This window comes from Trachurus trachurus, assembly GCF_905171665.1.
Source record: "Trachurus trachurus genome assembly, chromosome: 6".
Lineage (NCBI taxonomy): Eukaryota > Metazoa > Chordata > Actinopteri > Carangiformes > Carangidae > Trachurus > Trachurus trachurus.
Genome location: NC_139897.1, coordinates 2,092,281 through 2,117,006, shown reverse-complemented (window position 1 = coordinate 2,117,006; position 24,726 = coordinate 2,092,281). Strand labels below are relative to the sequence as shown.

Below are 24,726 nucleotides of genomic sequence, written 5' to 3'. Positions count from 1 at the left end.
AAGTAAGTCACTTTTTATTTTCACCAATACAAACAGACAGTATCTAACATGTTCCTCAAAGAAATTCCTGTAGATTTTCCAAATAATTTCAAAAACACCATCCTCCACTAAAAAACAGCTGAAGAGTATTTCTCCTGTTGTGTGCAGAAGCTGAAATCCAAATACACAAAGTGAATCAACTCAAGATTTATACACCACACCTCGCAGCAGCTGTGAACAGCTGGACGAGGGACGAGTGCAAAAGGACTTAAAACATCAGCAAATACTGTACATTATCACAGAGACAATAAAACTTATCAGCCATGATGCATCTGTGTCCTGCACAAACCTTCATCACCTCAGTGCCACTTTGTATTGACACAATCCCATATCTTATTTTACTTTTATCATTTTTGAAATTGTAATCGCGGGGAATTAAAAACACTGTTAATGAATGCGCTGATCAATTGATCAGAAGTGTTAGAGAAGAAACAATAAGGATTCAGCAGGACAGTGATGGTTTCTGCAGGACACCGTCCACAAGGCTGTTGTGTGCTTCTCATATGGATCCTATAAAAGAAATGACAACAAACACGTTGTCTGATATAAGACTTTGTGACTTGGGGCCTTGTGCCACAACCCTGGTCTTCCTGTTGCACCGTGTTAGTTTTCAGTTTGTGTTTGCTGCTCCCTCCTCCAACACTGAAACACAAAGGAGGTCAAGCGGAGCCGTTTAACTGCTTCTTGTGCATCTCTATCAAACCCAGTGACCACGCTCCTAAATGTCCTCCTTTGTTTTCATATCATGGATTAAATCAAATTCAGAGCTTGGCAAAGGTCTTAACACTTTATCACTCAGGAGAGGCAAAAGTAAAAGTAGGGAAACCTCAATCATGTTACCGGATACCAACACACTGATATCATCCATGAGTGAGGTCGTGGCATGCACTGCAGATGGCATACTTTGTTTCACACACTTTGTGAAAGTTATACACAGCTGTAGGGATGTCACGATTATAGATTTTCTTGGTACGATTATTGTCAGAGAAATAATCACGATTATTATATTCAATAATTTTACAACACTATGAATGTGTAACATCAAATATAGTCAATTGCATTACTAATTATATAAACAAATTATTTTAAGTATCCATTAATATAGGACCAATTATTAATCCTTCAGAGGAAGTCTTTTTTTACATCTTTTTTTTTCTTACAAATGAGGCACTAACATTTAAATTCCTACCAGTTCAGTGTTACATTAGGTAAATTGACATTAACGTAATTTAACCCAGTAACTCAGTATAACTTTGTTTTCATTCCGTGTGTGTTGCGCTGATCTGCCGACATGGTTCCGACATAATCTTTTTTGGAAAGTGACGGTATTTAGGAACCTTTACGATTAAATAATTGTGGCGTTTAATACTGCGATTAATTGTGAAAACAAGTAATCGTGACATCCCTGCACAGCTCACATTGACTCGTTGTGGCCCGTCATGTCCCGACGCAGTGGACAAGGTGGGGGGAGGAAGTGCTCCCAGCTGCAGACCCCAGAGTGTTAACCACAGGTGATGGGTGACTAGAAGCATTAATCATCATCCCATCCACTGCTCACTGATTTCTAATGAAAACCAGCCAGTAATTTTTGGCTGCCAATCAATCGAGGCATCTAGTAAAAAAAAAAAAAAAAAAAAAAAGCAAACACTGTCACATCAAATGTTTGTACTGAGGCTCAGGCGAGGCAGCTGTCACTCTGGATACAGCCTCCTCGCCAAAAGGACAACATGGACTTCAAATACTGTGTTGTCACTGTGGTTGGAGAACGATGTGGTGAGGATCCAACAGTAACCCTGGTGACACTGGGAACTCTGGTCAGTGTCGCGTGTTGAGCTGAATCTACAAGGAAGAACTGTCCAATGTTTGGAGATTTTCATTGTGTCCTTGATTTTCTTGCATCTCTGGTTGTCAACACAACACTAGTCACAGAGTGTGTGTCTGCAGTCTGTTTGACTGTTTGTCTGAATGTGTGATGAGCGACTGGTGAAACGTCTGTGACCTGCTGCTCGTGTTGAATCGCTCTGCTGAGGATTTGAGTTTGAGTTGGATGATCCCATTGTCAGTTTGTTTTCAATGCTCCACAAGCACCTGTATATTTTCATAAAAGACCCGGAGGATTAAGTTTTGTCGTCGTGTCGACAACATGTCTCCAAACACACACCGATAACGACAATCCTTTCCATGCAGCACCGAGAAAACACTGTTCAATCCTTACACTTAAACAATAAAAGTTTGCTTTCAAATGTTGATGATGCCAAACGTTCTGACAGTTACTTGATGCACCGACATGTTCACACTTTCAATCCAATGCTGTAAGCAGCAGTACTGGTACAGTGTGTGTGTGTGTGTGGCTGGTCCTGGTGCAGTGCTCTTGTGTTTTTCTTGTCATCTGGCAGCTTCTGTTTTTACACTGGAATGGTTATGTAATGGTTACATGCACACGTATGTGCAGGCAGTGGCACACACTCACACTTACACACACACACGCACACACTCATTGGTTTCTATGAGTGCTCCATCCATCAGCCAGTCAGCTTCATCAAAGTGTTTGAGAAGCGTCACATTGTTTAGGAAGCATGGCGTTCAGAGAGATCCTCTGTGTTAAGACCTGGGTGGTAAACTGTTAACTGGTCAGCTGCACCTCTCAACACTGACGGACAGTTAGTGAGGTGCAGCTTGTCTTTGTAAAGGATTGGTCCTGTGCTGAGTCTCAGATTCTCCTCCAGCTGCTGTCACCTCCTGAAGACCACAAAAGGACAGAGACAAAGACAAAGGTTAGAGAACAGGTTGAGCGTCCACATCACAGGCTGTTCATCCTGAAGCAACGCAGCCCTCTGTCATTATCTGTAGAAGATGATGAGGAGAAGATGAGAAGTCTTAAAGGGATAGTTTAACATTTTGGCAAATTGGCCCATTGCCATAATCCCTATAGTTTTAGGAGTAGGTTCACTACCTTTAATTGTCGGTGCAACCTATTTTTAGAACGGCGGAGCAGAGCCATGAGCTGCTCAGAGCTACGCTAAGATAACCTGCTTATCTTGGTTTCCCTCATCAAACTCATCAAATACACAATCCAACAACTCCAAAACGCTCTGGTGGACAAGTTGTGACCTGCACATTCACCACGCTATGAGATAATAACACAACGTTACGAGACAGAGTTGTTTTAGAGGTAAATTCATGCAAAACCGCTGCTGCGCGTTGCCTTCGGGGGCAGTTTTTCGGCAAGCAGTCTCTGCATTTGCCTCTAAAAGAACAACTCATTATCTCATAGCGTGGTGAATGTGCAGGTCACAACTTGTCCACCAGAGCGTTTTGGAGTTGTTGGATTGTGTATTTGATGAGTTTGATGAGGGAAACCTAGAAATCCCATTAGCCTCCATAGTGTAGCTCTGAGCAGCTCGCGGCTCTGCTCCACCGTTGCACCGACAATTAAAGGTAACGGACCTACTCCTAAAACTATAGGGATTATTTTGTTTTTATTATCTTCTGTAGAAGATGATGAGGAGAAGATGAGAAGTCTTAATGTTTTCACTCCACCGAGCCTGCTCTGTTCTTCTTTAGCTGAAACTTTTCCACTCTTTACTGGATTTTAATCACAAGCTGTTTGTGATGCCGTGGGAGAAGACTACTCCCTGGAAAATGTCACTCTGTCTCATAAGCTGTGGAGCTGTAGGATTACCTGTCCTGCATGGGAGACAGCAGATAGCAGAGACACTTCAAAAAATGATCTGAGGCTTCAAAAGAAAAAGTCTCTTAGGTAACGGACGTGTAGGTAGACAGTAAGTAGTGGAAACAGGAGGTGAATGAATGAGAGAGATAAACAGAGGAGAGGGACGTGAACCCTGTTTCATAACATAAATCTCTGAAGGGTGGGGGTAGGAGCAAAGAAAAAAGGGAGCGTGGCAATGATGCAGCACTGTGTGGATATGGATGAAGGATATTTATACGCTGCTGTTCCACTGCATGGCTTCTCCCTGCAGTAACAGGGGGCAGAGGAAGAAAGAGCCTTTTACTGCAGCACAGTCTGCTCATCGTTCGACCTTTACATGGCTCCTCAAGCAGAAACTCTCACTTCCAGGAGTTAGACAAGGTCAACGTGAGGGAATAAAACTTCCTTCAAGTTACTGAAGATCAGACTTCAAACATTCTGCTTATGAAATATAAATACACTTGTCTCTCATGCTCCTGATCACGCTCTGTTATTCACCCTGTTATTAGTTTCTCAAATATAGGTTTTGGGTGATACTGTAAATGATTATTATCCATATACAAACATAAATAAATTCAGTACCATTACTTTTGACTTTCTGCTTTTTTTCTTCTTCTTTTTTTTATGTGTGTGAATACACTGAGAATTAACTGACCATCCCTTACTTGTTATAAACTGTGATTTCTAGGTAAAAAAAACAAGGGTGCAATTTTACAGGTATATTCAGTTTTTATTTTATTAACTGTTCATTTTAATGCCACTTTCTATTGTATTACTTGAGAGCAATACTAAATGATCGGTATGTGCATATATACTTGGGCAATAAAGCTGATTCTGATTAAAAAATATAGCCTGAACCCTCATCAATATAGTCCCAAATATAGTTTATAGTCTATACAAATAGTCTAAATGTTGTTCATAGTTTCTAACATAGTAATTTGTAGTCATTTACAGCCTCTGTAGACTCAGACACAGTCTACACTTTCAAATACATTATCAGTAGTGCAAAGATTGTCTACTGTATAGACTCAAATATAGTTTATGCTGATGCTACTGACGAGTAAAAGTAGAATACATCTATCATCAATTCTGAAAACATAATGCAGTTTACTATTGTTATACGAGGTTTTGCTTTTCTGTTGTGCATCATTTGTGGGGGTTTTGGTTCTCTCTCTGTCTCTCTCTGAACCTGTCTCTCCAATAGGACTGCAGCACCTGCTGACACCAGCTGTCAGTTTGACTTTAGTATGGTAAGAAGGACCTCAGGAGCAGAGGGCGTCTGGCTGACATTCACCACACATCCATCAAGTGCTTAGGAGGGGAATCTCCTCCCAACCTCACGCCTCATTATCCAGCACAGCTCAAAGTGCTGGAGGAGTGTTGCTCTATTTACTGATACTAAAAAGCACGGTGACATAAAACGCCCTATCTTATTAGTCCTGATACTTCATGTATGAGATTGTTTTATTAAAAGCTGTAATTTAAAATGACTTATGATTTTTTCTCTGCACCGTTTACAGACACACAACACCTCCTTGGCCTGCGGACGAAGAAGATGCCAAAGCTAGTCAAAAAACTGCCATTTTAACAGTTTACATGATCTGGTTGGCAGGGACTACAATCTTAAAATTATTATTTTTTGTGTTGGTTTTGTTTCTTTTTCTAACTCCATTGACAGTCACCTGTTAGCTAGCTCACACAGCTTTGGCTAACCTTAACTCAACTTGTTGTAAGCTGAGCTTAACATGTTATATTTCCCATAGTTATCTGTAAATGACATAAGGCAACAGCTAAACTGCTGCTAAAGCTAGCCACTTTTGTAGACAGTATTATTTGTCCAGTGACTGGGACATGATGCTGTGGTTAATCTAGCTTCACTTCCTTCAAACCCTGCTAATAATAATGCAGTTGAAATTAAAAGATGATGAAAAAAAGAAAAATGTTGGTTAATGATTTTGCAGAGGCTTAGTTGGGCAATATGTGCACTTTTTGAGCTCCAGCAACTGTCGATCTCTCTGCCTATAGAGGGCAACATGCTTTGTACATTGGCTTTGAGAGGTCAAAACATGGGCTAATGTCAAATAATGCAAAGACCTTCAGAGATGTATTAATGTCAGTCACTTACAGTGTACATGGAGTTCCTGGCACCTAGCGTCTCCGCTTTAGGCCGGCAGGTGTTTCCAGGTGCTCACGAAGGCAGTGGGGATCAGAGAATAAGGCACAGTGGTGATGGAGTTCCAACTATCTGACGTGGGGTCGTAACAGTCCAACGTTTTACACCGCTGCGTCCCGAAATATCCTCCCACCACATACAGCTTATTTCCTGAGGCCACGGCGTGGCAGCTCATCCGCTTGGACGTCATGTCGCCCACTCGAGTCCACAGATTGGTTTCACAGTCAAAGCGATAAGCAGAGGCAGCGGTGAATTCCGTGTCGCCACCCATGATGAAGATCTGGCTCCCTAAGACGGCGGCCGCTGTGTAGCGCCACGGCTGGGGGCATTCGGCTGCGATGTTCCAGCGGTTTCCTACAGGGTCGTAGTACTGGACCTGGATACAGAGGGCACAGGAAGTTAGACTGTTGGGCTGAGCTGCTGCTGTTCATGCACAACATCTGCAATCAATCAGCAGGTTGTTTCAATATGCTGTTAAAAGCCCAGTGAGCCCTTTTCCAGACTTGATTCATACCTGCAAATTCAGCAGTTTTTAGTGGCCCAATCACAATCTTTTTGCCAACAGTGCTTTCAACTCTGAGTATGATTGACTGGTCCATGGCTGGCTGACATACTGATCATTTTGGCCATGCATTCCATATGGTGTACATTAAATCATTCTCTCAACACACATTTTGGTAGTCTGTCATGTACCAGGCCAGCCCACACTGTACAACACATACAGCTTCTCTCAGCCACAGGCGCCACAGTTAATCAGTTTCAAGGCCATCGGTGACTAGAAATGTTAAAAGGATAGTTCAACATTTTGGCAAATTTGCCCGTTGCCATAATCCCTATAGTCCCAAGGGTAATTTCATTACCTTTAATTATCGGTGCATGTTGTTTTGGGATCTGCGGGGCAGAGACGCCAGCTGCTCGGCTAACACAATGGAGGTGAACGGTACAGGTCCCCTGTCCCTCAAAACTCATCAAATACACAATCCAACAACTCCACCACGCTCTCTCTCACATTCATCACACTATGAAACAATCATGTTTAATTGAACCTACTTCTAGGGATTATGGCAGTAGGCAAATTTGTCAAAATGTTGAACTATCCCTTTAATTCCTAACCTCAGATCATGAATTCAAATGATAATATGCTGATAATGATCATGTGGCCTGATCATCCCTAATTCAGAATACTTTGATCAGGGTGTAAATGCAGATTGGACCCTTCCCCAGGTTAACACAGTCTGTGGACTGGACAAACAATCAGACGTGTGAAGATTAATGAAGAAAGAAATATAGAAAGATGTCATGCAAGATAGGTAAATATATAAATCCACAAACCTTGGAGGCCTTGTCTCTGTGTATGGTAGTCCCACCAAAAACAAAGAGCTTGAGTTTAGCGCTGACCACAGCAGCGTTACTGACTCCATCTCGCAGAGGAGCCATCATGGTCCATTTATTACTGAGAGGGTCGTAGCGCTCAACCTGGGAACAAGTGAAACGTGACACTCAGAGGCTGCGGCTGAATCACTGCTCATCCTAAACTAGGGAACAGTGCTAATATTATAATTTGCCTGATCTGAGTCAGAGTGAGAGCAGCAGCAGAGATTTCACCTGCTAATAATCAGTTTACAAGCTGTCTGTATTGATGTGCATGTCCACATCATTATCCCTTCACTGTTAAAACTGAGATCAAAACTGTAGATAATGAGACTACACTAATGAAATCATAGATGTGTCTCTGACCTGTTTGAGGGAGACAGATGGAGAGGCAGGAAAAACTCCAGCGATGGCTGTATGACCTCCGACCACATACAGACTGTTCTCCAGCTCAGCTGAGCCATGGCCAAACCTGCGGACAGAACGACCACATTATGTGCCTGTGTATTTACTTTACACAATGGCCTTTTCATTTAACACTCTATAATGTGCAGTGTTTCCTCTTCAATCTATTTGCCCTGGCAGCAGGCCAGTGATTTCTTTGTATCTCTGTGAGGACCTGTCCTATTGCAAACCACTTCTGTTAGTTGAACTTTGTTTTTGTCTGCTCCAGCTGTTTCTTTATCAGTCAGGACACTTCTTGCAATAATCATACTTCTCATGTTACAGCTAAGGTTGTGTTGAGTACGATGATATTAGTAATTGATGATGATCAGGATGATTACAGATTGTCCATGCCTTTGCATTTGTCCGGGAGATACTTGACCTCTCTGTCCAGTAGGGGTGGGTATTGCCAAGCACCTCACGATACGATACGCATCACAATACTTGAGTCACGACACAATATTGCGATATCCAAATTTTGCGATACATTGTGATATATTGCAATATTCTACATAGTTCACTGAAAAATGTAAAATGCATTATGCATCTTAAAATCTGAGTTGTATGTACATCAGATGATAGTGATAACTCACGGGACAAACTGAGTCAAAACTGTGTAATTCAAATTATCCATGCCATTTTATTGTAACTATACAAGCACAAGTTACAATATATTTGCCTTGCAGTGAGGTAGCGGTACAGCAACACCTAGCGGAGCGGAGGTGCGGAAGTCGCACTGGATTTACAGTCCATCTAAAACATGATTTATTATGTGAAAAAAAATCGATATTCAAACTTATATAATAATATCGATATTGAATTGGAAGACAACGTATCGCGATATATTGCCATATCGATATTTTTGCCCACCCTTATTGTCCAGTAATGTAGAAGCCCTGCCACAGTTTAATGTCATGTGTAGTAGCACATCCCCATGACTGCACCTAGGTGTGCACCTGCTCACTAAACTGGTCCCTGAACACGGTTTCTGTCTACATGGAGAGGCAGAGTCAGGTCCTTTGACGTCTGCAGTGAAATAAGAAATGCTGGTCATGTTTGATCAGTCACTTGTGACCAGTGAACTGTTCTATGCTGCAGTCTGCCGGAGCAGCAGCATGTCTCAACACAAGGAGGCTGGACACGGTGGGTAAAAATGCTGTGACTGTGGACGGCAGGAGTAAGATGTCAGATGCAGGATTTCATAGATGAGACCAACCGTCCCGTCTCATCTTACTGCTCTGCAGGACTGAGAGGTTCAGTGGGATCCTTTGTCTCCACTGTACCACACCTTAGTCAGAGGAAGTGGCTCATGAATCACTCTATCATGTTGTCATGGAGCAAGCTAATAAAAACAAATAAAATTTGTTTGTCATATTGACATTGTAACTGCGAATGAATGACGGTAATGAAAGTAAGTCCTTCATGCATTTTGAATGTAGCACATCACACTAAATATCCAGAAAGGCTGAAATACACAGATGACTTATTAAAACTGAACTGCATGGACATGTATAAATGACTGTGCTGTTTGTAAACTATGTAATTCACCTGGCTATCAGCATAGGCGCTCCTTTAGACCACTCCTCATGGACAGTGTCGTAGATCCACACGTCTTTAGACACACCGTTCTCTGATCCTCTGCCTCCCGTCACGTAAACCTTGCAACCAATGGCACAGGCGCTGAACTCCTTCCTGGGGCTTGGGAGGTCGGCCTTGGGTATAATCTCCTTGGCTTTATGGTCCACCTAAAAACAGATCAACCACAGGGGGTCATTCATTTTGACGAGGGAATACGAGTTCAAGGCAGGAAACAGACACTTGGATACACACTGAAGGATCTGGCATTTAGCAGAGGCTGCAGATTGCAACCACCTGAATACCATAAAACAAGTTACTGCTTCGAATGTCATGGCAAATCACTGAACAATATGGTGCAACAGCATTTTCAATTTGAGTATAAATCCTTACAATTCTGTGAAACAAATCACTCGAGGTTGGATCATTACAGATGTGTTTAGGAGTGTGTCTCTCCCTCTGAGTTATTTCATTACATGTCTATTTATATGCAATGATGTGACATCTGCTCTTAAGTCATTTTATACGATTCAGTTATTAAGAATAGGATGATATTTATACTTTGTAATAGTTACAGTAAATCAACTATTTCTCCAATCTTTAAATCAAATACTGAAGCAGATAACCGTCCTCTGCACCAACAGTAGACAACACAGTGAGAGCAGGGAGGCTTTTTTATCCAGGTTGGACTGGTCTGGTCTTTTCAGTTGTTTGTTCAAAGGCACATGAGTCATACAACAACAGCTCTGGGCTTCAGTCACAGCCTATAGGGGGCAGGTGGAAGCAACATCAGCTGCTCACCTTGTGTTGATGCTCCTCTCAGTGACTTCACTATCAATATATAGCCAGAAATGTACGTTAAAATCATCATATTGTTTTCAAATGTATGTATGCACTCATGTTCGCTGATTACCTAACCTGATTTGTCTGAGCAACTTGGTCACTGAAGTGCACGTAAACAAACTGTGAATGTCGGCCCTGTGATTGGCTGGTGTCCAGAGTTTGCTGGGATGCGCTCCAGCCCCCTCTGAGCCCTCATCAATAAGTGTCAGGCTAATGGATGGATGGTTCAGCTGCTGTGTGCAGTCACAGGCAGGAACTGGACTGGATAATCTTTAATCAATGAGGAGTGTACTCTACTGTGTGAGCTAATTCCTCCCACTTAATGCCTTTTAAGTCAGTGGAACAATATATACTTCACATGGGGCAACTTGTCAGGCAAAGTATACCCTAAATGTGAGGCTGTGCAAAATAGGGCCATGCGGTATTTTCTTGGCGTACATAAATTCACACCGACCCTAGCTGTGATGGGAGATATGGGCTGGGAACCCAGTGAGGTACGGTGGAGTGTACATATGGTGCGTTTATGGAATAGGATTCTAGGATTAAATTGTAACAGGATTGCAAGAAAAATGTTTGAGTGGGACACTCTGACCAATGGGGCATGGGATAGGGACATACAGTATATGACATCTTGCCGAGACCTGGATATGAAGACCATTATTATAACAAAGAGAAAGTTGAGATTAACGTATTAAAAGAAATTATTTTTCAACAAAGTAAAGATAGATGGGCATTAGATACTTGGGATAAATCAAAACTGCGTACTTACTGTGAAATAAAAGGTATTTGGCCCAGAAAACTATGTTTTGTATAATTTGTCTAAAAAGAAAAGATCCCTGTGCTCAATTGAGAGCTGGTATTCTTGGTCTTCATGTCGAGACAGGCAGATATGTTGGCAAAGCAGAAGACCATAGAATTTGTAATTTATGTGACATCCAAGAGGTGGAGAATGAAATTCATTTTGTGTTCTACTGTCCTTTCTATGACTCTATAAGACAAAAATTGTTTAGTAAGGTAGATTCAAATAACAAATGTGTGTGGTTGGACGATTCTGAGAAGCTAAAACTTCTTTTTCATTTGAATATTTTTGCATTTTCTTTATTTCTTGAAAAGGCTTGGGCAATGAGACGAAGAGCGATATATAGTTGAGTATCGAAAGTAAACTTAAATTGTTTATTTATGTAACACCAACAGGAAGGACTAGTTTTTGTTTTTGTATTTGTTATTGTGTCTTGTAATCTCATATGGGATGGGCCACAGTGGTGGCATGACACAAAAATAAAACATTAATTCATTCATAAAGCTTTTTTACCTGGTATATCTTGTCACACATGAAGGTCTGGCCTCCCAGAATAAGCAGCGTGTGTCCCGCCTTACGAGGCCGCGCGCAGGGACTCGTCACCACTCCGTCGTTCTGAAGGATTTTCTTCTTACACTGCATGGCCTCTTCTACTATTGACCTGTGGAGACGCATGACAGGGACATGTTTGTGTAATGTCCTCACCACAGGTCTGAGCAGCTTCAGCACAAACAATTGAATAGAGGATTTGGATGTTTTTCAGGAAGAGAAGAAAGGAGAGCAGAGGAAAGGAGAGAGGAGAAGGTTTTGGTTTTCAATGTCCCATTGTCAGGAGAAGACTCACTTCATCACCACAGGGCAAAAAAACATTCCTAAGAGTCAACAATCCTGTAAAAACAGCCAGAAATGTGTTTCTCTTATCAGAAATGTACAATAAACTCTCCATCTTTCTCCACAGACCACATGTTACTGAAAGCCTGCATTCTGTCCATCGTCTGCTAAGAAGTGTGTTCCTCTCTCAGACGAGCTCTCTGTGGATCCTCCAATCTGGTACGATGCCAGTATTTTGAGCCTGCTTTCTGTTTGTCAGCCAGATGGTCGTCTTGGCAAAAACCAGGTAGAAAGTTCACCAGTGTGTGTACAGTCGTCTTTTTTAGCACAGTGCTACGGTTAAAAAAAACCCTAAGAAATAAAAGGTCAACAGAGTGGTCAGACCAATAAATGTTCATGGGTCTCAGTCTGACCACAGAAAAAACAGTCTGTGCCCAGTTTGGGGTGGGGGGGTGGGGGGGTTGTGAAAGACGCCATCTGACCTCCGGCCTCCTGCCACCCCCCCCAGCCGGGCTTGTAGACGGAGAGGGGGGGCGGTACTCACACCCTTTGCCCCACTGGTCACAGGACACTTGTCTGCAAAAGCTTTTAAGCGATTGTGGTGGAGCAGCACAGACTTCCTTCACCACATTAATTATCAGCCCCAGTTTAGTGCACCCAACCAACCCACCCGACTGGTTCACAGACTGCAGCGTTTAGGTCCTTATGAGGCTGTTAAAGAACAAAACGTCCTCAAGCAGCTCCCTACCTGGGCTCTTAAAAGTGTCCTGTGCAATCTTAAAAATCTACCATGCCTGTAAATACAGAGCTATAAAAAGATGTCAAGTGCAGGAAGGTCTGCAGTTTGGAGCAGGATAGAGCTGTATACCAAAAGCACAAACATCCTGCTCTCCTCCGCAACAGACAAGATCTAACCAGTTTTCACAACAATTGTACAGCAGCCTTTACGCAGTCCAAAGTCCAAAAAAAGAAGTTTTTTTTGAATTTGTGCCAATCAGCCCTTGCCTTCCTCCAGCCACAGGCAGGAAGGGGGGTGCAGTGGTGGCCATAATGGAAGAAGTGCAGGATGGCTCTCTGAAGGTCCTCTAGCAAACACATTTGGAGATTTCTGCTCCCTCTGACACCTTGCTGTGAAATGTAGAAATTGAGCCCTGGATGTCTGATTGAGCCCATGTGTGAATAGAGCAACTCTTAAAGGGATAGTTCACCCAAAATTCAAATCTCACTCATTATCTATTCACCCTCATGTCAACTAAGAGCTGTGAGAATTTTCAGAGTCCTCCGTTCCTTCTCTGAGTTACAGGGGGGGGGGGGTCCGCGCAGCAGTATTTGCCCATATAATGGTTGTCAATGGATACCAACTTTCTTCGTCCAAAAAGCAAAAAGACACACCAAAAAACATCCAAATACCTCCATACTGCTCGTCTGTAATGTCCCTCTTGTATTGAAGCCCCGACATGAGAAATTAAATAAGTCTATATTTCAAGCTTGTTTGTAGCGGAAGCTCCCAGTGTCTCGGTTCACTGCTCTTCCTGTGTCAGTGCAACTGGCGGAACAATGTCTCGTGTCGGGGCTTCAATACAAGAGGGACATTACAGACGAGCAGTATGAAGGTAGTTGGATGTTTTTTTGTGTGTCTTTTTGGACGAAGAAAGTTGGTATCCATTGACAACCATTATATGGACAAATACTGCTTCGCGGACCCCCCCGTAACTCAGAGAAGGCACGGAGGACTCTGAAAATTCTCACAGCTCATAGTCCACATGAGGGTGAGTAGATCATTAGTGAAATTTGAATTTTGGGTGAACTATCCCTTTAATGAAGTTTCTTCTGCACAACCTAACCCAGTGCAATTGTCTACACAGATCTCCTGCTGTACACTACATGAGTTAGACTCAGGACTGGGAGTGTGAGAAAACAGTTCATTAAAGGTCCCTGTCACAGTTTACCTGCTCCTCTTGTCGGCCATAACCAGCTCCTCACAGGCCACGGCCTCCAGCAGACATTCAGAGGGCAGCAGAGCCAGCCGGATGCCCCTCAGCAGCTCAGGCAGGTGATGACGCCGACGCTCCAAATCGAACCGGACCCACCGCATCACAGAGTTGAACACAACCTGCCAATTTTACAATCACATTTACAATCGTCATCATCTACTTAAAAAGAAGCACTCATCTGGTCTGCTCAACACACCACAGTTACAACAGATGTAATATAATGCATCTGGGGTCAAAATAAGGAATATTAGATTAAAGAAACTGATGCTTTATCTGCAGAGGGGTTAACCAGGCAGAAAGTCCGAGCATTAGTAATTTCATTAAATAAGAGAGTGGATAAAGAGGCAGGAAATACAGTAAATAGTAAAAATGGAAGGAGAGGATTCATCACCTGTTCATCTTCTATCTCCAGTTCATCACTCAGAATGAGCTCCAGCAGCTTGTCTTTAGACAGACTGTAGAAATCCTCCGACTCTCTGACCTGCAGGAGAGACAGACATGTGTTCAGTCAACCTGTCAGCTCGTCATACACATGGATGGTCTGGTGAACGTCTACAGTGCATCTGTGCTTCAGAGGATGAGGATAAATCGAAATCTGATATTGCGATATTTGATTTGAACGGTCATTTTTGCCTCTTTCTCACTTGAAAATATTTATAATTATTAAATTAAAGCTATCAGTAAGCGATCCGGTGGTTTTGGCTAACTTCCTGTCAGCCGATGGAGTTAGCAGTCCCCGCCCTCGTCCCTACGTCACCACATTCACGCGCATCCCTTGGCTGCACACACAGAGAGGACCGCCCCTTCATGCCGTTCTCTCTCCTCATTGGATAAAGGTTGTAGGATACAAGGAAAGTTTTCTCCTCGGCTTACAGCAGAGCAGAGTGACTGACAGACCCGTGTTTCAGACCAAACACTCTATAGAAGTGATTGCTATTTAAGACTTATATTAACACCACTTACTTCTGCTTTAAATAAATACATTTAATTAAACCAATTAAATTGGTACAAGACCCAAGAAAAATCACACCAAACAAACATGTCTCTTTATGTCTCTGTTACACAACACTTATGGTGCTAACAATCCACAACAACATTGTGACACATTTTATCTTTATGAATGGGTATTGCTGATCTAACTTACACTGTGATTACAGTAGTTTAGACATGTTATCTGCTGTGGTTTTAATTTCCCACAGTTCATTCAAATCTCTGAAATTACATATTACACATCAAATCAAGTTAACATTTTTAACTCAACACTTCTCACTCGGTCTTTTGTGAAGTTTGGTCTATTTTAGGATTTGTTCTCTTCTATCAGCTGTTGTTGTCCAATAATAAACTGCATCGATGTGGCTGATGCAGCTACAGGAACTTAGACATTAAGCAGATACACACTGATGGAAACCACATATTGAGAAAAGATGTAATCTTTACCGTCTCGTAGTGCAACAGACACATCCTCCAGGACAGCTCGTACAGTCTTTTACACTGATGGGCGTCTGATAGCAGCATCATCCCCAGGCAGTTGGAAGAGTGCAGGTTTTTTTCTAAAAACTCGGCAGCTGCATCCCGGATGTCATGAAACTGCAACATGTCGCCCGCCTCCAACAGCGACTCGGCATTCTCCTCGTTGATGATGACTCGAGAGGAATAGGCAAAGTCCAGCAGAAGCTCCAGGACCTGGGAGAGGAGAGGAGAGAAGTAACAGCATTACATAATGGACGACTGGAGGACACAGTCTAATCCTCAGGCGCCTGGCCGCATCACCTGGCTAAGTTACTTCATGCATTATTAAACTACAATTACTGACTCATGGTCAGCCTCCACCACTCAGACTGGTTTCAGGTTACATCCACAGTCATCCAAAGTATTAACCATTTATGATGTGTTTTGTGTTTTGCCTGTATTACTGTATGAACTCTTGTGTAAAGGCTAAAAAGTGTTTTGTGAGATCAGTGAAGAGACATTGACCTTTCACCACCACAGTCTAAATCAGTTCATCCTTGAGTCTAAAGGGACATCTGTGCAAAATCTGAAGGGGAAGTTTTGGAGATATTGCGTTCACATGGCCAAAATCAGCATTATTGAAGTCAACATAACCTTGAGTCATGCCGTTTTCCCATTTCCATCACTTCCTTTCCCGCCTCTACTCTCAAGTGTTAAATAAAGCCATAAAGTGTTGGTCTCCTTTCTTACTAGTGCGCTAGAGTGCTGTCGACACAAAGTGTGAGTGTGCTGACAACACCAGACTTTGCGGCTTCTAGAGAAGCTGCTGGGGAAGTGGACATAGACTAATTTGCCATCACAGCAATCCCTCCGAAGATTTAGTGTCCAGAAGGAAAGGTAGAAGTGAGTGTTGTGCTGGATTGTGTTGAGCAGCAGCAGCAGCAGCAGCAGCAGCAGCAGCAGCAGCAGCAGCAGCAGCAGCAGCAGCAGCAGCAGCAGCAGTACCTCAGGATGTATACTGTCCCTGAAGTTCACGTCGCTGTCCAGACTTTCTCGTAATCCACCGCTGAACATGGCCTCAAAGTAACGACTGCACGCTGCCAAGACTGCCCTGCAACACAAAGCACACAACAAGGAGCGTCTTTAAAGGGATAGTTCACCCAAAATTGAAATTTCACTCATTATCTACTCACCCTCATGTGGACTAAGGGCTGGGAGAAGTTTCAGAGTCCTCCGTGGCTTCTCTGAGTTACAGGGGGTCTCGGCGTAGCAGTGCATGTCCATATAACGGTTACAAATGGATACCAACTGTCTTGGTAACAAAAAGACACACCAAAAAACATCCAAATACCTCCATGCTGCTCGTATGTAATGTCTGTCTTGTATTGAAGCCCCGAAATGCGAAATTGTCTCGAAAAAAATTAAATATGTCTATATTTCAAGCTTGTTTGTAGCGGAAGCTCCTCTTCTCGAAGAACCAGGGTCCGTCCTCTTTCCAGTTTGTCCAAATTTGACGAACCGGGAAGAGGAGCTTCGAGAAGCTTCCGCTACAAAACTTGAAATATAGACTTATTTAATTTTTTCGGGACAATTTCGCTTTTCGGGGCTTCAATACAAGATGGACATTACATACGAGCAGCATGGAGGTATTTGGATGTTTTTTGGTGTGTCTTTTTGTTACGAAGACAGTTGGTATCCATTTGCAACCGTTATATGGACATGCACTGCTACGCCGAGACCCCCTGTAACTCAGAGAAGCCACGGAGGACTCTGAAACTTCTCCCAGCCCTTAGTCCACATGAGGAAATTTCAATTGTGGGTGAACTATCCCTTTAATCAAGTTAAGGTGATGCTTGTGTGTATCCAGTAGAAGGAACAAGTGTTAGGAGGATTTTACCTGTGACATGGGAAGGAGCGATCCCCCGCCCACAGCGTGACATCAGTGAACATGCACTGTTTCCTCATGGTGTTGAGGTGAGTCAGGACGCTGTCAGGATGCGACGGCTTGTGGAACAGTGAGATGTTCATGGATCCCGTGCTGGTGCGGGATTTACGATTCTCATGAACGGTCACTGACATGGTGTCTTCGTCCGGCGCCTCCAGGGAGTCGGCTGCGATAATCCGTCTGTACTGTTCAATGGGAGGCAGAGGGAAAGGGAAATAAACCATAGAGTCAATATGAAGTAATATACAGTACATGCTGTTATGAATCACTGCAGACAAGGAGGTCAAATACGCCAGATTAATTTAGACAGCGTAATGCAATGACACAGGCAGAAGCACTGGCTGTGGGTTTAAACCCTTTAACGCTGCGAGCAGCCGCAAGCTGGTTTGATATGGAAGTTTTTCCAGACTTAATTATCTTAATTCAAGAGCGTGGTTTTATCAGTTTGAGGGCATGATTTATTGATTTCACATCTCTCAAAACCCTGCCCTAGCACTCACATAGCCGCTGCTCGCACATTTAACAACTTTGTTTTTAAATGTTCATGAATTATACAAACAGCTTAAACGGCTCCTTTTCCATTGAATCAAATGCTGATCTCCTGCCCTGCGTGAGTCATATCATCATCCACAGCCTCCTCTTGACGTGGACTTCGGTGCAATCCCATTTCTCATTCATACACCTCCACATATCCTGACCACTCGCTGCATGAGGTAGAATTATTCCCCTACGAAGTGAGACACCACTTTTACACACTTTTATATCAGACGGGTGGTAACAAAAAGGTCGACTACTTCACTGCTGCTGGACTTGAGTTACATTTCAGCTCTATCACACATGAAAACATAAAGATGTGGGTCTGTTGTGTAAATCAGCAATTGAGATAAGTGACAGTAACAAGCAGCAATTTATGGAATACTTTTGTATGAATAAAGGGTCATAAAAATATATGGACAGGATTGAATGCATTGTGTATTAAAAGAATAGTTCACCCAAAATTGAAATTTTTTGCATGGCCAAAATGATCAGTATATCAGCCAGCCATGGACCAATCAATCGTACTCAGAGTTGAAAGCACTGCTGGCAAAAAGATTGTGATTGGGCCACTAAAAACTGCTGAATTTGCAGGTATGAATCAAGTCTGGAATAGGGGTCACCCAAAATTGAAATTTCACTCAGTATCTACTCCCCCTCATGTGGACTAAGGGCTGGGAGAAGTTTCAGAGTCCTCCGTGGCTTCTCTGAGTTACAGGGGGTCTTGGCGTAGCAGTGCATGTCCATATAATGGTTGTAAACGGATACCACTTTTCTTCGTAACATGCTTGTTTGTAGCGGAAGCTCCTCTTCCTGGTCCGTCCAAATCTCGCGAGACTTGCGCCGGCGTCAGTGCGATTACTGACGCCGGCGCAAATCGCACGAGATTTGGACGGACCAGGAAGAGGAGCTTCCGCTACAAACAAGCTTGAAATATAGACTTATTTAATTTTTTTTCGGAACAATTTCGCATTTCGGGGCTTCAATACAAGACGGACATTACATACGAGCAGCATGGAGGTATTTGGATGTTTTTTTGGTGTGTCTTTTTGTTACGAAGAAAAGTGGTATCCATTTGCAACCGTCATATGGACATGCAGTGCTGCACGGAGCCCCGCTGTAACTCAGAGAAGGCACGGAGGACTCTGAAATTTGAATTTTGAGTGAACTATCCCTTTAATGGTGAAAATGCACAAACAATCTAAGCTTGGCTTGTTTGTTTGCTTGTCTCGACTGTCTACCTTTTCATTAAATCTGCTGCACAGACTCACAGCCTGCATGTGTATATTTGTTTGTTTGTAGGTTTGGTCAGGTCCTCCCAGTCAGCTGCAGTGTTTTTGTTTCATTAATGTGAAATGTGAACACTCGACAGAAATGGCACTAACTAAAGTCAAGGCAACGTGAAGCCACACTCATGGTAAGAAGCACTAAGAAGACACAGGACCATGTGATGATGATGTTACTGGGACATGTTAGACATCAGACAAACAGGGAAATGAATGGACAGCACACAACAGAGGACATGCAGTTTCAGCAGCAACACTGCTTTTGTTTGTGTCAATGTCTGTATGTGTGTGTGTGTTTGAGACGATAGGTGCATACACACATACACACACTTGATGACATGCAGTTTTGGAGCAGTGCCACAGCAGATCAGTTACAGGGTGTTCGGTGTTTACTGTGTGTGTGGTTGGGTTGTGTTGTGAACGAAAAACAAAAGATGAGAAGCACCAGCATGTGCATGAGTGGATGTGCACGTGTACAGACACATTCATTCCTTTATCTTTGATGACTTAAAAGGATAGTTCAAGTACATTTCGGCATAGTCATAGGAGTAGGTTCATTATCTTTAATTGTATGGTGCATGTTATTTTGAGATCTGCGGCGCAGAGACGCCAGCTGCTCAGTGAACGGTACAGGTACCATTCACCTCCATTGTGCTCGCTGATGTGCTAATGTCTCTGCGCCGCAGATCTCAAAACAACATGCACTGACAATTAAAGATAAAGGGATAGTTCATTTGGGCAAATTGGCCCATTGCCATAAATCCCTATAGTCATAGCAGTAGGTTTGTTACCTTTAATTGTCGGTGCAAGCTATTTTTAGAATGGCGGAGCAGAGCCGTGAGCTGCTCAGAGCTACGCTACAGAGGCTCGGGAGATTTCTTGGTTTCCCTCATCAAACTCATCAAATACACAATCCAACAACTCCAAAACGCTCTGGTGGACAAGTTGTGACCTGCACATTCACCACGCTATTAGACAATAACGGAACGTTACGAGACAGAGTTGTTTTCGAGGCAAATGCAGAGACTGCTTGCTGAAAAACTGCCTCCAACGGGAACGCGCATCAGCGGTTTTGCATGAATTTACGTCTAAAACCAAGAAATTCCTTTAACCTCCATAGCATAGCTCTGAGCAGCCTGCTGCTCCGCTCCGCCGTTCGAAAAATAGCTTACACCGACAATTAAAGGTAACGAACCTACTGCTATGACTATAGGGATTATGGCAATGGGCCAATTTGCCAAAATGTTGAACTATCCGTTGAACCTTTTAAAACCTTCATGTTACCACTGTGATGTCAGAAAATGTGGGTCTCACAGAAACACTATAATATCCACGTGTGTAACATGCATGATGGACCATTCACAGAGAAACACCAGTGGTGGAGGATGTGGACTTGTGGACACGTTGCTTGCACTAGGTGTCCTGTCTAAGAAGCAGGAACAACCAAGCTGGGAGGAGATCAGACATGTCTGACCGTTATTACATTTACACATGTCATTAAATAATAACAGTATGCTTCTCAGATGTTAATTTTAGCCAGAGTCTTTCAGCTGCAGCTCTTTATGATTCACCTCTCCTGCAGTGACTGACTCTCTGGTTTGGTTCAGCTCTGGTTCTGATGTGTTCTTTCCTGTCGTCTGTGCTGTACGTTGCTTTGACACATGGATCTAGGCAGGAGGCCGTATCTGGCAGGTCATCTGCTGCAGGGACAGAGTATTTCTCATTTAAATTCTGTAGGATGAACCTCCTCAGGTCTTTTATCAGGTCTGTGTCACCTTGAGGTGGACTCAGAGCAGCAATATGGAGAACAGGGAACACAGGTTTGAGGTACAACACGCTGTCGTATTCTGCTCCAGACGGTGCATCTGTGAACTCAGTCAGATAGCTGAGGGTCTTGCTCACTGATCCAAAACATCCATTTCTTGCCATGACGGTGACAGGTGACTAGTTTTCTTTTCAGCTTTAAAGACCTGAGATGTGACCTTTTCCTGTTCAATCACCCTCTGGGTCTTTTTGCCGTTGAGGCAGAGAGGAGGGGGGGTTGTAGTTCAGCCTGGGCATCGGCCAGTTCTTCCTTCCTTTTTGTGTTAGTACAGTAGGAATGGGCAGGAATGTTCTTATTGCAGCAAAGGGCTCTTATTCTTTATCCTATGTTGTACACACATACCTAAAATATTGTATGTATATTTGAAACATCAACATTTGAGGATGTACTTGTGTATGTGGAGAATGATGATGAACATTATAAATTATTTCATACATACACATACACACATCCTCATAGACCAAATGTCATCTGTATTTGACAATAAGCACAATAGGGGGAACACGCTGTGGATCTGATACTTCCAGTATAAACACCATTCTGGTGCTTCATGTTTTAGAGTTCATTTAAAGGGACAACGAGGAGTTTTGGAAAAGCAAAGTGTTTTCACACTACATTTATGAGCCTCCGCGCACCGTGAAATTCTTTGACCGGCGCAAGACAGACTCATGTTTTCATTCATCAAGAATTAAAGTCAGTGGTTGGAAGACGATCACATACCGTTGTAGTTCCGACCATAAACGGCGATTCAGCTGTGTTATTCTCATGACTCGCCACGAAACTGAAAGTAATGAAACGCTGGTCGGCTCAACCAGCATTTCCACCACCACTAATAATAACAAAATAACGATAGAGACAAAACGATATATTTATCGAAAATGGGCCCATTAACAAGTGTGGGTAGCAGAGATTCATCCACATTAATATGAGACTTTTTTTTTATAACCGAATAGAAACTCCTCGTTGTCCCTTTAACAAAATGAACTGCAGCCATTGGAAGATTACACCAAATAATTTAACCCAGTTGTTTATAACTAATGTAAACTAAACTTGGAAATAAAGTGACTGGTGAGTGTATAGAATTTCTATTACTGGCAAAAAAACAACAACAACAACAGAAAAAAAAACTACATTTAGAGAAACACTGACCCAGAAACTGTAAACACTCAGTTCGTGCTGCGTTTCAGTCCAAAGTTCATCCTGGTTGGGAGTGGCCAAAGGTTAGCCAGTGAATCAAAGCCCATGTTTGCTAGTGTTGGTCTGGCAGAAGGCCTATACTCTGATTCATGTGCTCAAAACTAAGCAGGATCAAACACTGTTGTTTCTGTTTCTAGTTTATTAGGCAAAAGTGATCTGAAGCTACGTTAAACTGCTGCTAAGTGCTGGAGTATCTTGAGTATCTAGCTATGATCTGACCATCGGAGAGGCATCATGTTCTTTACAGGAACCGTTAGAGGAGCTTCTCAGAGTTCAGTGTCTTTGATATCATGATCAAATATTTGCCAGTAAACAGTGGATAGTTGACTACATTGATGAAGTGAACAGAGGACTTGAAAAGCCTGATCATTGTGTTTCTGTAAAAAAAATATTCATTTTTCTTTAGTATTTTCACTGCACACAGATTTTTCCTGAAGCGTGACCTATCCTGGCTGATTTTCCCTACGCATTTCTGTCAGCTTGAAGTCAACATGTTCACATGGAATACAGTGACACAATGAAACAACAAGAGACATTAACAAACAACACATGTTTTTATACGATGATGCTGCTTCACGGAAACCTGAGCCCATCTGCTTCTTTTTCACAGCCTTGCTCTTACAGTACCTCACCACCTCCTCCTAACACACACACACACACGCACACACAAACACACAGAGTGACCCTGGGAAACAAGTTAAGTGCTGCAACTATGCTAGCTGCGGCTCAGGCCTAGTGACTGCCACTTCTTTACAAGGCTCCAGTCTATTTAAACGCTGTGTTGATATTCCACTGGTGAGCTGTGCTACTGCAAGACAGGATAATCTGTGTGTGCGTGTGTGGGCGCAAACACAAGTGTGCACTGACGGTGACTTGACAACAGGCCCATGTCTGGTATGTCTGTCCATGTCACAATCGCCCTCAGGAAATCCTACAAATTTAACTAGATGAAAAAATTCACATAGCTGATACTCACTACTTGAAAACACTGGCTGGTCAATCGACAACTCACACTGCAACATCCTGTACAAGACCGTAGTTATATTAATACTACTGACAGTTGAAGAAAACATCTGGACCAACAAACAGTACAGTAATACTGTGAGAAAAACACCTTCATTCTGTTGCATTTAATGTAAGTCAGTGTTGAAGTGGCCTATCTCAGAATGTGTGTGTGTGCGCATTGCTCAGATCAGATAATCCAACAGAACAGGTTACAGATGATATTTTAGGACATCTGTAAACCTGTATCATTTGTCATTGGAGGGTGCACGTGAGGCTTTGGTACAGATATCATCACTGGATGTAATTTAAACTAGGTGTGTCTGTCCCGCAATATCTGAGCTCTCCTGTGAGTCAGGATTGCTCAGAGGCATCTCATTTTACGACCAAATATAATATATGGTTATAAACAATAAATCATGCATGGATCCATGAGTTTGTAATGTTTATCCAATGTTTTCCACCATGCACAAAAAGTATATGAAACACCATCTAGATGCATTATCCACACACCTCATAGGATTTCAATCCATCTGAACCCACAACCTGGCAACCCACAAACCGATTCAAGTGGTGGTAGGGCACAGAGGCTGTCAACACAGGCTGGCGAGGAAAGAGTAGGCTACACACAGCAGTGTTTCCTCAGAGAGAGAGAGAGCTGAGTGTGGCAACAAAGACACTGAAAATAGGAGTGAGCTCCAACAAACAGCAAGAAGACCCCGACTACACATACTGACACAATCCATCACAGAGCCACTGGTAGCTGTCCACTGGACCACATGTAATTACAACTAATACATGCCACACAACTATGATGCCACAAGCAAATACATGGGCAAACTGTTACTATTATGTTCATGTGATGTCTGTGTATTCAAAAATGTTCAAATGAGCCGACGGGTGATTGAACTGATTAAATAAAAATCGACTTACAATAAATCGACACAGCAGGAGGGTTTTGACCCGAGGAAGTTACAGAAGCACCAACACTGTTGCACAACAAGACAACAACTTGACAAAGACATGGAAACCTTGAGTAAAATGAAGTGAAAAACAAAGGAGAGCCGCTCCGACTGACACACAGCAGACTTCGTTTCACCGTGAACAGGTTTTCATCGGACATGTCGGTGCAGACTGGAGACAACCAATAGAAAACACTTAGTTAGCAGCGGTTAGCTCGCAGGCTAACAACTCGACCTGGACCCGGCGGGTCCTAGACCTTGTCCCGGGACAAACTCCGACTGTGTGGCTCACTGTGGCTGTCTGTAAAAATGTATACCACAGACGGTGTTTTCCCGAGAGACGTGTCCGTGTTATGAACTAACCGAGTGGAGCTGCGGTGGTCGGTCGGTCGGGCAGCGGGACAGAGCTACTAGCTCCAACTTCAGTCTGAGTGCACTAGGAGCTCACATGAACTAAAACTAGTCCCGCAGCCGGAACCGCACACACCGCGCACACTGCGGTCCACAGTCTCCACAGTCCACTCACTGAGTAATGGCACGTCGGTTTAAACAATAGTCGCCCGCCAGAACAAACACACGCGCTCAGTTTTAAACCAACCGACCGACCACAGGACGGAGAGGTGCGGAGAAATGATGTTTTACTCACCCAGGTGTAAAGTTAGATCCGAAGAGCGCGCAGCCTCGGCTCCGGGGCCAACACCATCATAACCCTGTGACAATAGCTGAGTCTGGTCGTCTCTAGTCG

General features: G+C 43.1%; 1 protein-coding gene across 1 annotated transcript; it reads right to left on the bottom strand.

Moving 5' to 3' along the window:
- enc2 (ectodermal-neural cortex 2) lies at nt 1-24,726 on the bottom strand. Its single transcript, XM_083973800.1, has 12 exons — nt 24,628-24,726; nt 17,128-17,360; nt 16,236-16,341; nt 15,219-15,464; nt 14,173-14,262; nt 13,737-13,900; nt 11,470-11,617; nt 9,288-9,484; nt 7,662-7,767; nt 7,257-7,400; nt 5,877-6,300; nt 1-2,778 (listed from the first exon to the last, which is right to left on the bottom strand). The coding sequence occupies exons 2-11, from the start codon at nt 17,307-17,309 to the stop codon at nt 5,914-5,916; spliced, it is 1,770 nt and encodes a 589-aa protein (XP_083829926.1). The 5' UTR covers nt 17,310-17,360; nt 24,628-24,726; the 3' UTR covers nt 1-2,778; nt 5,877-5,913.